A 16,372-nucleotide genomic window follows, 5' to 3' on the forward strand; every position below is an offset into this window, starting at 1 on the left:
TACAGTATATTACCCGATATTTGTCCATAATATAATTTTGAATGCCTTAATATAATTTAAAAGAACAGTCACGCAAAAAATAAATTTTTAATTCTGCTGAACACAAAAGAAGATATTTTGGATAACGTTAGAAACTAAACACTTTTTGTTCTCATTGACTTCCATTATACAGACAAAAAAACACAGTTCAAGTCTATACGAATTAAATTGTTTAGTTACCAACATTTCCTAAATATCATATTTTGTGTTCAGTAGAACAAAGAAATGCATACAGGTGTAGAATGACACAAGTCTGAGTAAATAAAGAGTAAATAAAAATGGAAATGTCATTTTTTTAGTTCATTTTTTCAATTCAAGTAAATCTTTAAAAACACTCATAATTAAATAGCATTATCAAGTGACAACTTCACATTCGTACATTATAATGTTGTGGTGCCTGTATTCACATTAATCTGAATTTATTTAAAATGACTGATCTAGTTTTTAGTATTTTATTATTCGTTTATTTAGACAAAATAGTGTAGAATTTTAATATTAACATTTAGCGATTTTTGGTTAAAGCATAATTACTATTGGCTTTCAGTCGTTTTAATTTGACACTTCAACAATAGTACTACATTTTCAAATGTGTTTTTGACCCTACAGTGTATTGCTTTGGTAAGCACATATTTAGTTGGTTTCGCAAGCATATAATTAGACTGCCATCCTTTTTTCACTGTATGCAGACGTTATATAACCAGACAACCTTTGCCTCAGTTGTATAGTATACTTAACTTGCGCCCACATATAGGCACACATTCCAATATTGAGTGTTGAAAACACTTGAGTTGCGACAAATGTGGATAACTGGCTGCATTAGGTTTTGTACTAGGGAAACCAAAATGATTTTTTTGATGAACCGCCACTGTGCTCAACAGGGCATTGTGGAAAGCAATGAAAAGAACACAAGGAGCTATATATGTACACAAAAGAGAGACATAATTGTGTCTCCTGAAAGTCTTTTCATATGGGAATAAAGTGTGCATCACGTGATCAAATCACAAAATGAGGGGAAATTAGTACAACACAATAGTGTCTGTGGAGAATGAAGGAGAAACTGTATTGACAAAAGTGCTCAATACACTCCTGCTTACTCAGTGATTACATAATGAAGGTCACTTAATTGTTTGGGTTCACTTCTACTGTAATGTACTTGTAATGACAGACAGTTGTCGCTCACACGTTGACTAACTAGTTTGATAGTGTATAGTTATACCTTACTTAGCTGATTTAATTATTAGTCATTATCAGAGAAGTCAAACGCATTAACTGTAATTAAAAAAAAAAAAATTGATTTGCGCTTTGCCTCACGCTTAACACGTGCTCTGTCAACGAGAATTTACTCAAGATGTGCGCAGGTTTACATAACTACTTGGAAATCAATAAAGTGATCTAGGAAATTAAAGACCTTCACTCAAGTGGCCAGCACTTAACACTTTTTCACATCAAGAAAGCCATATTTCTGGGCTTAAAAAAATGCATACACAGTAATTGTTCTGGTGAAACCAAACCTCAAGAATCTTAACCCTAACCTTTGAGGGAAAAATAATTCTATCCACGTTAAACTCACCCTCACACCGTTCCAAACCTGACTGCTGATATCTTTGAAGAATCTTCACACTGATCTTTTCTCATACAAGAACTTCATTGTGAGACATCTGTCAAGCTCTAAAAAATAAACTGTAAATGCAAAGAAGTGGTCCATATGACGTGCGATGTAGATTCTAGCCCATATGTTAGATTATTAACAAATAACCAGACGCCACCTGATCTAAATATTCCCTCACAGTTTCATATTATTTATTCTTCACTGATAAAATAGATAACATCAGAAATACAATAACAAATGTAGATTCTACAGCATCTAGTACTTCAGCTTCATTCATCGCACCCAAAGTGTCCCAAACTGTAGGACAGGAAGAGCTAAATAAACTTATCACTCCATCTAAACCAACAACATGCCTGTTAGATCCTGTATCCACAAAATTAATGAAAGAACACTTCTCAATATCATTAACTCATCATTATCTTTAGGTCACGTCCCAAAACCATTAAACTGGTGGTCTATTTCAAATCTTCCATTTATGTCAAAATTTTTTGAAAACTTTCTGCCTGCTAAATTGTGCTCCTTCCTGCAAAAATATGAGGAATTTCAGTCAGGTTTCATGCCCCACCATAGCACAGAAACTGAACTTGTTCAAATTACAAATGAACTGCTTCTTGTGTCAGATCAAGGCTGGATCTCATTTCTAGTTTTCCTTGATCTAAGTGCTGCATTCGACACCATAGATCATGACATACTCATAGATCGATTACAAAATTATACAGGTATTCAAGGGCAGGCTCTAAGATGGTTTAGATCCTACCTGTCTGATCGCTACCATTTTGTTTACTTAAATGGGGAGTCATCTCATTTATCACCAGATAAATATGGAGTGACACAAGGATCCGTCTACTGTAAGTCTTCTGTTATTTTCAATATACACTGTACATGTTGCCCCTTGGTAATATTTTTAGAAAATACTGAATTAGTTTCCACTGTTATGCTGATGAAACTCAACTTTATATCTCAACGAGACCAGATGAAACTTCTCAATTATCTAAGCTAACAGAGTGTGTTAAAAATGTAAAAGATTGGATGACCAATCATTTTCTCCTATTAAATTCAGGTAAGAATATTACTTATTGGACAAAAAAACAGTACACAGAATCTCTTGGATGACAATTTGCAACTAGATGGATAAAATGTTACTTCCTCTACAGTCAAAAATCTGGGTGTTATATTAGACAGCAACTTGTCTTTTGAAAATCATATTTCCCAATGTTACAAAAACAGCATTTTTCCATCTTAGAAACATTAGGTTTAGCTCCTGCATACCGAACTAGCCTTATACCACGTTACAATCCATCACGCTCCCTTAGGTCACAAAACGCTGGACTTTTGGTAGTTCCTAGGATAGCAAAGTCCACTAAAGGAGGTAGAGCTTTTTAACATTTGGCTCCCAAACTCTGGAATAGCCTCCCTGATAATGTTTGGGGTTCAGACACACACTCTCTGTTTAAATCTAGATTAAAAACACATCTCTTCAGCCAAGCATTCAAATGATGCATCTCATAATCTTGGACTGCAGTTATATCTGATCAAAAGCACATTATTATTCTTTAGCTTGGGTTAAATAAATTAATTTTACTTGGTAGGAACAGCAGCTACGCTAATTATGTCTGTATTTGTTTCTGTTTTTGGCACTAGGATTTAGACAAGCTTCAGTCTGGAATCTGGATCCAGAAAACCTGAAAAGAGATGATGCCAACCCCTCAGAGAACCTCAGATGATGCCAACCCTGAAACAATATACAGAACTAACAAATATTGCTATAAGTTGATTGCATTATATAATAATTGCTGTTAATAGTGTTCATCGTCTGTTTGATTATGACTCTAATTGATTTTGCTGTACATTTCTGCCATATGTACATAAACTGACATCGTCACCACTGATAAGCTACTACTAAATATTGTAGAAACTTTCAACTGTAAAGTTGCTTTCCAACGATTTGTACAGTAAAAATCGCTATACAAATAAACTTAAATTGAATTGAATTGAATATGATCTGTTTTAACAAATCCAGTTCCTGAACAGTTGAATAGTAATTATTTAAGGCCTTAGGAATACAAATACAAGTATTTGTGTAATAGAATTTAATTTCCAAATTGTGGTATATTTTAAATAATAAATTTTTTAAACATTTAAAAAGTGTTACATTCACTTTCATAGTCTTTTAGAGTTGGCATTAAGTTTTTCCTTAATAAACCCCAAAAAAGTGCATCTTTAACTACACACTTTCATATGAACATCTATTCAGAAATTACACTGTTTTTTTTTTTTTTTTTTTGCTCACATTTATGTGTGATATGTTTAAGTCACTAAAATGACTGAACACACCTGATTAGTCATTCATGCAGTTATTCATTTTGATTCTCTAAACAGAGTCTACATTGAATATTCACTAAACTATAGTGATTTGCATAGGGCTGCAAATAGCACAAGAAGGATAGCTACTGACTACATTGCACACTAATGTTGTCTTTTTTTGGAACTTATCATATTTTTTAAAGCTTTTAGAAATAGAATTCAAAAATAAAAGATAAGAGTTGAATGGTATGGAACAACGTGAGGGTGCGTTTATTTTTTGATGAATTAAAAGGGTGTTAAGAGATAGGAGGCACTAAGACCCAGAGGATAGCATCTTCTCTCAAACTAGAAGATCACGGTTATCAAAGATGCAACTTTTGCATCACAGCCCTATAAAAAGCAAGAACCCTGCGACCGCCTATCAGTGAAACCTATGAAAAATTGCCGCTGCCTGCGGGCAAAGTATCTACCTTTTAAAGGTGACTCGTTTGTGGACGTGAAGCAGGAGGAGCACTGGAGAAGGATGCATAGATGTTCTTACACAACTTCTGGGATGCTTTATTATATTGTGCATTTGTGCAACTGTCATGCCCGCAGCTGATTTGTATTTTTCTTGGAGACCGAAGTTTGAGCATTAGAATGAAGCAGAAAGAAATCTTTGCATGTCACGGGACGAAAACCTCCACGAGCGATTGTCTGCACCTGATGCTGGAGCTGACCGAAATCATGAAGCGCAGAAAATACTGCTTCATTTTCAAAATATGAAAACATATGTCTGCTGGGATGGAGCTCAGCGGTCATTTCAAACCAACACCTGGCCATTTCGAGGTTTTGAATTCCTCGACCGGACCCAATGTGACTTTAACGCTTAACACGGACGAAAACCAAGAAAGTTTCGCTTTCCAAGTCACCTTAGCGTCAGTTCTCGGTCTCATCACTCTTGCGACTATATTAAGCAATGCGTTTGTCATCGCCACCATCTCCCAGTCCAGAAAGCTCCAGACACCGGCGAACTTCTTGATTGCGTCCCTGGCCGTCACGGACCTTCTTGTGTCGGTGCTCGTGATGCCCATTTGCGTGCTTTACACGGTCACGCATGTGTGGTCGCTTGGGCAGGTAATCTGCGACATCTGGCTGTCCTCAGATATCACCTGTTGCACCGCGTCCATTCTACACCTCTGCGTAATCGCCTTGGATCGATACTGGGCTATAACGGACGCGGTCGAGTATGCCAAGAAACGCACCCAAGCGCGCGCCGCGGCCATGGTGGCGACCGCCTGGATCATCGCCATCTCCATCTCCCTGCCGCCTTTCTTCTGGCGACAGGTGAAGGCGGGGGAGCTCACCACCTGTTCGGTCAACAAGGACCACATCTTCTACACGATCTACTCCACTTTCGGGGCTTTCTACATCCCTACGCTGCTGCTCATCGCCCTGTACGGGCGGATTTACGTGGAGGCGAGGAAGCGCATTTTGAGGCAGTCGCCCAAAAAAGCGGGGAAAAGACTCACTTCGGCACATCTGAGCACGAATTCTCCCGCTTCGGTGGCTTCGACTTCTCCTTTGCATTGTGGAAGGCAAGACCTGTGCTCGGACAGCGGGTCTCTGGGCAGTGACAATCAAATTCGAGTAACTGTGTCCGATTCACTTCTGGAGAAAAAGAGAATCTCGGCAGCGCGCGAGAGGAAAGCCACCAAAACCCTGGGCGTTATTTTAGGAGCCTATATTGTGTGCTGGTTGCCGTTTTTCATTTACACACTGCTGGTTCCCCTCTGTCCATCCTGCTTTTACGCAGAACTCTTTGACTTTTTCAATTGGCTTGGCTATGTCAACTCACTGATCAATCCAATAATATACACCATGTCGAATGATGACTTTAAAAAAGCTTTTCACAAACTCATGAGCTTTAGATGTTGCAGACGACAGTAAAATAGATAAATAAGTATAATAATGGCAGTCAGTCGGTCATAATCGCAAGTGACATCTCGTGCTGTTGAATGCTCGATTCTGATTGGCTGACAGACATTCTAAGGTGTTGATTGTTGTACTGCATATGTAGGGAGTCCCATATCACTATTCTGTTTTTTGTTTTTTTCTTTTAGCATAGCCTAGATTAGAATATAAAAACAGACAAATCCACGGCCAACTAATAAATGACAGACACCAGGATCAATATGACAAATTATTTCTATTTTGTCTAAACTAATTAATCTAATAGCCTGCTGTCTGTAATTACGTTGCTGCCTATTAACATTGCCGAGAGCCGCGGCAGACGCGCGCGCTCCGTCTAGCTAGCTTTCTCTGTCACAAACACAATCTTGGTTACTCCAATGACTGCTTAGAAACAGCCAAATCCTTTGTTACTAGTTCAAAAAGTTACACTTTCGAATTATTAAAGCAAGAAAAAAACAGTGTTTGTCTGAGGTAAACGCATTAAAAACTAACATGGTAGCCATTGTGTAAGCTAAATGATTCCGATTCACGTCGTGCCGCGTAGCCATGTTGTGTAAAACTAACATGTGAACGCACATTATTCAGCATATTAAAGGGTTACTTTACCAGTGACTGGTAATAGGCTACTGTTTTCCTTAAAAATCCTGCTTTTTCCAGGATTCACATCATCCGAGTTCATAGGAGATTGCTATCTCGATCCCGAGTCCTGATAATGACCGTCTGACTGCATATTATATCACTACTTTCAAAATAAATGAATCAATCAATACATAAATGAGTTAATATTCCATTAGTTTACTTGTAGAGACTACAAATACAAAACCCGAGCACAGATAAGCAGTGTTTCTAGTTGAGTGGTCAATCAGACTGAAAAATCAGAATCAAAACTCCCAGACAGCCATGTAAAAAATGTTGCTATGTGGGTCTCGGTTGACATAGTAGCCTGTGATTATAGGCTACTCTTTCAAAACTGAGCAGAATGTTCTACGATGACTTTGGATTTCGTAATAGTGCTTGTGGTCAACCAGTCGCTAATTAATAACGCAAAATTGTATAAAAAGCTTCATTGTCTTTATAAAATGTGCAATTCAATTGCTCTAATGTGATCACTGCCTATAGCTGCTGACTGATCCTAAACTTAATAAATAAGTTGGGTAATCCATTTGCTTGTGCTTACATCCAATACGTCTTTCGTCTTGTGTTACAGTTGATTAAATGGTGTGAATATGTGTTTTTTTTACAGCAGTGCATGCTTCATAAATAATGAAAACAGGCCTACTGATGATAAAGTATTGTACCTAAATCTATTATTGGTGTGGGTCTCCTTGTCCTAGCTCCCAAAATGTGGGTGTTTTGGTGAGAAGTCCTTGTTTGCTGTGGGAATTTATACTGAGGTCAAGTACGCACTATACAAAAATCAGGAGTTCAAGTGCCTCAGATAAAGTTAAACTGACCAACCAGAGGTCCTCAAGATTCAGATGTGTATTGAGACCTACTTCTAACCCAAATTCTACTCTATACACTCATTAGTCGAATTATCTGTCACTTGGCAGTATGAGAGATCACTGAGTAACTGAGAATGACACGTCTACTGCAGGAGGTGAGTAATACGTCAAATACGCACCAGAAAAGGGCTGAGGGGGAGATATCGACCTGTCAAGCCCATATGGAGGTGACAGGGAAAGATCACTGCAAAGACGCAGCATTTTGTGAAAAGGCACATTTGATATTTCGCACAATTCTGCTTTTCCACAATGAGCAAGTGCTTCCTTCAACCCCGTCTTTCTATTTGTAGTCATGGTGGATATTGATTTAGTTATCATGCTGCAAAACCTCCTACAGCAGCCAGTGAAATTGGGGACATTTTTAAGCAAGGGACCAATGGACTAGAAACTGACATGAAAATCATAATGAAAATGAAAATCATGCTGATATTTCTCACCGGTTTTTGGAGCGTAGACCCATTTAATGCCTACGATTTTGATGTGAAGTGAGTTTTAAAGAGCTAATTTTATACTATTACAGCTTGAATGCTTAACGCCATGCAAACACCCGCGATAAGTGTAAGCTGTCCTGTCAGACCCACTTAACAGTGAATCACAAATTAGCTCTTAGAAAGCAATGGTGGTGGAAAAGCAAGCAACATGATGGCATAAATGTGTTTTTTTTCTAACCATATTGGTCTTTTTGGAGTATGCTGATTAATGTCTTTTAACATGAGTAGTATTAGGATAAAATGATTTGGACAGGCTTGGAGGAGCTGTTAATTATTTGTTTGTTGGTTTACTTCATTTGAATTTAATCTTGTCTCTGCCATTTCTCTTTTCTCCTGAACCCATTAAAAGTAGTAGATTTAATACCATGCAAAATAAACCTTGCATTTCTCTCATAAGCCGTTGTTGTAATTAAATGTTTTTCTTTTATAGTTTTGTTTATTATTTAATAAAATTCAAATTGAATTATTTGGCCATAGCACATGAATCATCTTAAATAAAGTTATTTTTCCCCTCTGCATCTATCCTTAATGTCCTCTATGGATGGAACATTAATCATGAGCAAACAGACAAGCACTCATTTGCAGGCATATGATTACCACTTGTCTTTGAAAACATATGACCTTCAAAGAATCAACATACAAATCACTCAGGCATATATTACACACATGGCCTACATATACAGTATGCCTGAACATGCAGTCTTACAAAAAACATGCGGTATTACTGCAAGCAGTCATTCATCTTTGAACTAATCTTCAAATGTGTTTTTAGATTTGCTGGACATTAACCATTTCGAAAGGTTGCTTTACAATTGAAGACACATCAATCTGCTTTGCAATGAATTGTGCTAAACGGACCACATGTATTTATGTAATGATGTTAACATGTTTACATCTTATTGTTAAAATTATTCTAATCTGATTATGTTATTAATGCACAGTTAAAAGGATAGTTAAAAGTATAGTTAAAAGGATCATTTGCTCATCCATGTCATTTCAGTTTGTATGGCTCTTTTTACTGCATAGCAATTTAAAATGAATCCTACAAATAAGATATGAAATAGATACCAATCTGTAGTTACAAACTGGCATTAGAATGTGTACAAATTTCTTTCTTTAACTGAACACTAAAGGAGAGGTTTATCAGCATGTCCTGGCTGCTCTTTTTCTTACAATTATAAAAGATATGGATAATCAACTTCCCAAAACAACTAAAAAAATTTAAAGTTAAAGATGTGCTTACAACTGCACTACATTCCAAGTTATCTGAAGCCCTTCAATAGCTTTGTGTGATGAACTGACCTCAACATTTTGCTAAAAAATGACTTAAAACCTCAGTCACATTCACGAATTCTATCAAGACACCAGTTCGAATGACGCCAAACCTTATATGTAGGTTGGTTCCTCACACAAAGCTATCATGTTTAGTTCAAAAAGATTATATTTTTAGAGTTATTACAGAGACAAGAGTAAATGACAACAAAGTTGTCCATCAGTGTTTTTTTTTTTTTCTTGAACAAATCTGCATACTTATGGTTCATGAAGTGCAACATCCAGATATAGTTCACAAGTGTAGTTGGAAAGGTTGTACCATCTGAACAGAACAATGTGGCAACAGGCACCAGCACACTGCATTTATGCATAAAATCGGTGCTGAAGTTGAGACTTTGCAAAATACTGTGCAGTACAGCTTATTTTCTGCTTGCTGAGGTAATATTAATGCAAAAAAGCCTATTTTTTTCTTTAAAATGCCATCACTTGAGATTGACAGATACCCTTGTTTACTTGTCGGAGTGGCTTATTATCAGCCTTATGCTATTTTATCGCTTTATATCTTTGCTGCGCCTCTGCATTATTCACCTCAGGATTATTAATTTCACAAGAGGACGTATGGAAATATATAGCCTATTCGGTATGTTCGTCTTACGAAGGCTATCCAGATAATGAGTTTAGCATAGACCATTAATCCATTATATTTCTACATGGTCCATAACAGACAGCAATCATCAGTTCAGTAAATGTCAAGACAAAAAGTCATTAATTTTGATCCAAACACTCGCTCAGATTCAGAGGAAACAGACCTCTCTGACAGAGGTCTTCATCTTGACGTCTGACATTCATACGCTTAAGGGAGGAAGTCTGCTCTGTAGCGTCGGCATCTTTGAAGCGAGACGTCGTGAATGCCACGTTATTCAAGCACTTTTAATGACAATTCCACTTTTAAGCATTCAGTATAGCATGCATCTTATCTTTCTCAAGGATATTTTGACATTTGAAATGGCACAATCTTGTCTCAAAGGAGCAGAGACTTCACAAATAATATGTTATATAATCTGCGAGAGTCTAGCTAGCCCGTCTGCTGTCTCACTGTTTAGAGAGATTTTAAAGTCGTTTCAGCTCTTTTAACGAATTAGTTCTTTCTTATGTGATGCCATTAATTAACAGACAATACTGAAAAAGCACATAAGAGATCAAATCTGCTGCGGAAATGCTCACATAGAAAGTCAACATGATGGGTAAATTAATATCTGCTCTTCATTTACAAACATTTACATTTGAATGTAGAAGTCATCCAATAATCACACGATAATCCCTTCACATTGGATGTTCGGTGGCGTCTGCGATTCTGATTGTGCCTGTCAAAATTGTGCATATCAAAGAGACTTGACTTTCAACGTGGTCCGCATAACTGAATGGATCAAATGTGAAATGGCTGTACTCAAAGCTGTAACAACCATAGTCGGAATTCAGATTAGATTTTGACCACAAGAATATTATTTTGAAAAGGATAGCTCACCAAATAATTGAGATAATTTAATTTAGTCATCCTCAAGATGTTCCAAACCTGTACGAATATCTTTTGTCTGTTGAATGCAAAAGAAGATATTTTGAAGAATGTTGGTTGCCATTGACTTTCATGGGTTAAAAAAATGTTTTTTTGTGTAAAAAAAAAAAATAAAAAAAAAAAAGATCATACAGATCATTCTAAACTCATACAGGTTTAGAATTATATAAATTTTGGGGTGAACTATCCCTTTAAATTCTTACATTTGAACCTAAAGAATTCTGCAATAATGACATCAAGTTATGACAAATGGGATGACATTTGGCACGTTAGACGTCATCAAGGTAGATTAGGTCCATTTTGCAACTTATCTTAAATTTTTTTTTTTTTCTTCTGCAGGGTTATTTGTTACATAAATCTATGAAATAAAAATGTCTATACTTGCATTGTACAGCAGAAAAAAGTCCCCTAATGCATCTCAATAATTGTAAGCGCTTCTGCAAATCATGTCCATAGGGATATTGTGTTTTCTCTTATCAGAACAAATGATGTGACATTTCATAGATGTGACAACCACATATAATCTCGCAGATTTGAAAATGCTCGTTTATGGAAAGCTGGGTTTTTTGGTCTACCTTAGTAAGCATGCAGTATCAGGGGAAATATATTCCTCCATTAAAGCTCCGATGTGATGTAGTATCAGTGCTGCAACATAACCAGCAACCCAGCACTGTTATTCTGAGAGCGCTGACTCTTATGCAGGGGTGTAAAGTACTTGAGTAATTGCACTTCATTTATATACTTTTACATTAAGGCATTCAGCAGATGCTCTTATGCAGAATGACTTGCAAGAGTGTTTTAGCGTCGAATATGAGACCATTGTGATCAACAGATGGGAAGCAAACAATTTGGAATGCTATTAGCTAGATAAGAAGTGCTTCCTGGACAAATACAAACAAGCGCTATTAGAATAATAACGCTGTAGGTTTTCAGGGAATTAGTTTTTTTAAAATTCATCATCATACACATCATGCACATTACACTGTGCATCATGTATATAAATATATACTCAAATGTGTGTGTGTGTGTGTGTGTCTGTAAAAATTTAATCATCATACACATTACTCAGTGCATCATATATATATATAAATATATGTGTGTGTGTGTGTATTGCATAATGTTGTACTTTTTTGATCAAATAAATGCAGCCATGGTGAGCATAAGAACTTTTCTTTAAAAAAAAAGAAAAGAAAATTATGGTAAGATGTAAATAAATCATTATATGTAATCTGAATATCTTTAAATAAATAAAAAATAATAATAATAATCCATGGTAATTTGTCCTTATAAATAGATTTATCTCACCACTGCTCATTATATGAAACAGTCAGACTATAGAACTGGTTTTAATGTTCACTTGACAGGTGGTTTGCCCTTGAGCTTTACACAGAAGAGTGAGAAACTGTGATTGAACAGGTTCCTTTTAGTGCATCAAAGTTACTTTTATGTGAAATCTTTACTATCTTAATTTCATCATTCAGCTTCAAATGGCTTTTTATTTTTAAACACCTACATACAAAGCTTTTACTCAAGTATGTTTTGGCTAGATACTTAAAACTGTAATTTCCCATTTACTTTTTAGAAAAACTGTATCAGTTCCGTTTGACTTTCTAAGCAACCAGAACGATGGCATTAAAATAAATTAAATATGATTGGCTTCGGTAAACGCTCTACTATCATTATGTCACTCCAGCATTTGGAAATGTTATTTGGTCAATGACTCTGCATTAGTTTTGAAAATGCTTTCATTTCGACATAACATCAAATCTTCAAGGACACTGTATTCAGTCTGCTCGGAGCGAGAGTCAAATTTGAAATTCTTCTCTTCATAGCACAGAGTCATTACTCTGGTCTGCTGAAGTTTCCTGGGGGCAGCACATCTCGGCTCTTCATAGCACATATAGATTTAGAGTGGCTTCACTGGGCAAATTCATAAATATACCGCTGGAAAAGCATTTCGCAAGGCCGTGTGATGGCTTGTTTGAAAACAGGGGATTTCGGTGATTTCAGTGCCTACGTTTTGAGTCATGGCAATGTCAGCCTATGGTCACTGTAACAGCATCTATTATGCTTCTCATTTTCACAACAGATGGCCATATTCAGGGCAATTTCCACTGTTTACAATTCACCTTGCATGTACTCTAGACAGCCGGCCATTTATCTAAGCAATCAGAGTTGCTATTCACTAATGGCTCGAGTGAAAGTGCATTTCAATGGCTTCTTTCCTCAGATATGACAAGAGATTGAATATAATATATCACATATGCACTGTACTCACTGTATGCAGAGCGGCATATATGAATGTATATGTGATGTGTTTATGTAAACTGAACAGAAATAATATTTCTACCATAAATCAACCTGATTGGAGATATACAGCAGGCAGGAATGTATACTGAAGGATTTGTTTTTCTGTTTTATGCATGAACACACATACAAGGTTTAATTTAATTAAAGTTTGCCCCCTGGTGGTTTTAAAGCACACCCAATTATTACAAAACCAGATCTATCCAACTCTCACAATCTTGTGTTCGGTCTGGGAGGTCTTTTTATTGCATGTATGAAATACTGAGCTCAATAACATGATTGATTTTCTTTGCCTCACCCACTTTTGCTGACAAGAAGGGCTCAATCAATCACAGAGTATATCTGAAAACACTGCTTGAATGGCTCTTGCAAAATAAGTAGGTTGAGTTTGATAACTCAGTCGTGACATCTCCAGCCAAAGCAATACCCACGATGACCCATAGGAGAAGCCTGGAGCTGCAAAAGACAGAATCTGCCAGATGTTGATTAAGAAACGGCCACATCTGTCAAGAGAAGCTGCCCATCACACTATATAACACAATTATAATGTAATAGTTTTTCATAAAAATAAGCCTGGAGAAGCTTTTCTCATGGTACAGCTGGAGATCATAATTGTAAATGCACACATCACCTTAAATCCTAAGCAGCTGATGAAGAACTTGCATGCACTCATAAAGCAAAATGTTAGAGAGAGAGAGAGAGAGAGAGAGAGAGAGAGAAACTGAGGCAAAGTCAAAATACAATTTTGTCAAATATGTCAAATGCATAAAGAATGAGTCAAAAATTATCTACACAAAACAGTTTTGTCAAATGTGAATGTGTGTTATTCTATATAATATAAAATAATAAATGGTATCATTTTTGTACTTTTATAGTTTATGTGTGTGTGTGTGTGTGTGTGTGTGTGTGTGTGTGTGTGTGTGTGTGTGTGTGTGTGTGTGTGTGTGTGTGTGTGTGTCTGTCTTCCTCTTCACAATACCCCATAGATTTTCTATGAGGTTATGGTCATGCGAGTTTGCTGGCCAGTTAAGAACAGGGATACCATGGTCCTTAAACCAGGTCCTGGAAGCTTTGACACTGTGTGCAGGTGCCAAGTCCTGTTGGAAAATGAAATCTGTATTTCCATAAAGTTGGTTAGCAGTAGGAAGCATGAAGTGCTCTAAAACTTCCTGGTATATGGCTGCGTTGACCTTGGACCTCAGAAAACACAGTGGACCAACACCAGCAGATGCCATGGCACCCCAAACCATCAGTGACTGTGGAAACTTTACACTGGTCCTCAAGCAATGTGGATTGTGTGCCTCTCCTCTCTTCCTCCAGACTCTGGGACCCTGATTTCCAAAGGAAATGCAAAATTTACTTTCATTAGAGAACATAACTTTGGACCACTCAGCAGCAGTCCAGTCCTTTTTGAAGCGAGACGCTGTCTGTTGTTCAAGAGTGGCTTGACACAAGGAACGCGACAGCTGAAACCCATGTCTTGCATACGTCTCTGCGTAGTGGTTCTTAAAGCACTGACTCCAACTGCAGACCACTCTTTGTGAATGTCCCCCACATTTTTTGTTTCACAATCCTCTCCAGGGTGCAGTTATCCCTATTCCTTGTACACTTTTTTTCTACCACATCTTTTCCTTCCCTTCGCCTCTGTATTAATGTGCTTGGACACAGAGCTCTGTGAAAAGCCAGTCTCTTTTGCAATGACCTTTTGTGTCTTGCCCTCAATGGTGTCAATGGTCGTCTTTTGGATAACTGTCAAGTCAGCAGTCTTCCCCATGATTGTGTAGCCTACAGAACTAGACTGAGAGACCATTTAAAGGCCTTAACAGGTGATTTGAATTAATTAGCTGATTAGAGTGTGGCACCAGGTGTCTTCAATATTGAACCTTTTCACAATAATCTAATTTTCAGAGATACTGAATTTGGCATTTTCCTTAGTTGTCAGTTATAATCATCAAAATTAAAAGAAATAAACATTTGAAATATATCAGTCTGTGTGTAATGAATGAATATAATATACAAGTTTCACTTTTTGAATGGAATTAGTGAAATAAATCAATTTTTTGATGATATTCTAATTATATGACCAGCACCTGTATATACAGTATATATAGGCCACTAGTATTACAAAAGCTTTTTTTTAACACATAGTGTGGTCACACCAAATGCTGATTTAATTTAGTTAAGTTAATAGAAGTTAATTAATAAAATCTATTTATGGCATTATTTTTGACGAAATCCTCACTTTACAGCATTTTTACACAAGTGCCTAATACTTTGCACAATACTGTAGTTTTGTAGGTTTCTTGAAGCGTTTTGGAGACATTCTCACAGTGCTTCTGGATTTAGTCTGTCTTAGTTTGTTCTGTTTCTTTTACATGGACATGTTTACAAAAGCTCAAAATGTGAACAATGAAATGTACAGATGAATCTCTATATAAATAAGTTTTTTATTTTATTTCAGTAATTTATTTCAGTAATTCAACTCAATTTGTGAAACTGGTTATTTAATAAATTCAATGCACACAGACTAAAATAGTTTAAGTCTTTGGTTCTTTTAATTGTGATGATTTTGGCTCACATTTAACAAAAACCCACCAATTCACTCTAATTCATCTCAACAAATTAGAATATGGTGACATGCCAATCAGCTAATCAACCCAAAACACCTGCAAATGTTTTCCTGAGCCTTCAAAATGGTATCTGAATTTGGTTCACTAATTGAGGCCACAATTAAAGCAAAAGGAGCCCCTACCAGTACAGTAAATGAACATACTTTCCAGAAGGCCAAAAATTCACTAAAATTTTTAATTAATTATTTTGTTTTTTTTGGTCTCATGAAGTATTCTTATTTGTTGAGATAGTGATTTGGTGGGTTTTTGTTAAATGTGAACCAAAATCATCACAATTAAAAGAACCAAAGACTTCAGTCTGTGTGCATTGAATTTATATAATACACAAGTTTCACAATTTGAGTTTAATTACTGAAATAAACGTTTCCACAACATTCTAATTTATTGAGATCCACCTCTCTCTCTCTTTTTCCTGGACAGTAACTTGCCAAACCTAGAAAGTTATCTTTTACAAAAATGATCTCATATAAGGAATGTGTGTAGAACAACTTTGGAAGACCTGACAATCAACAAAAAAACGTGTTGACATTTCCCAACACCACAGCACTAATGACTTTATAAACAACTTTACTTATAAGATCAATACTATTCGAAATATAATTGACATAATGCATCCATCAGCTACAGTATCGACTTGATTGCACGGATACTATTAAAACTGAACTGAGCTGAATGATTACTTCACTGAA

The 16,372-nt window shown here is 36.4% G+C and overlaps 1 protein-coding gene across 1 annotated transcript; it reads left to right on the top strand.

Annotated features, from left to right (window-relative positions):
• The first annotated feature begins 4,321 nt into the window (after window positions 1-4,321).
• On the top strand, window positions 4,322-8,225 carry htr1b (5-hydroxytryptamine (serotonin) receptor 1B). Its single transcript, XM_026285868.1, has one exon. The coding sequence runs from the start codon at window positions 4,724-4,726 to the stop codon at window positions 5,879-5,881; it is 1,158 nt and encodes a 385-aa protein (XP_026141653.1). The 5' UTR covers window positions 4,322-4,723; the 3' UTR covers window positions 5,882-8,225.
• The last annotated feature ends 8,147 nt before the right edge of the window (window positions 8,226-16,372 follow it).

This window comes from Carassius auratus, chromosome 17 (genome assembly GCF_003368295.1).
Source record: "Carassius auratus strain Wakin chromosome 17, ASM336829v1, whole genome shotgun sequence".
NCBI lineage: Eukaryota > Metazoa > Chordata > Actinopteri > Cypriniformes > Cyprinidae > Carassius > Carassius auratus.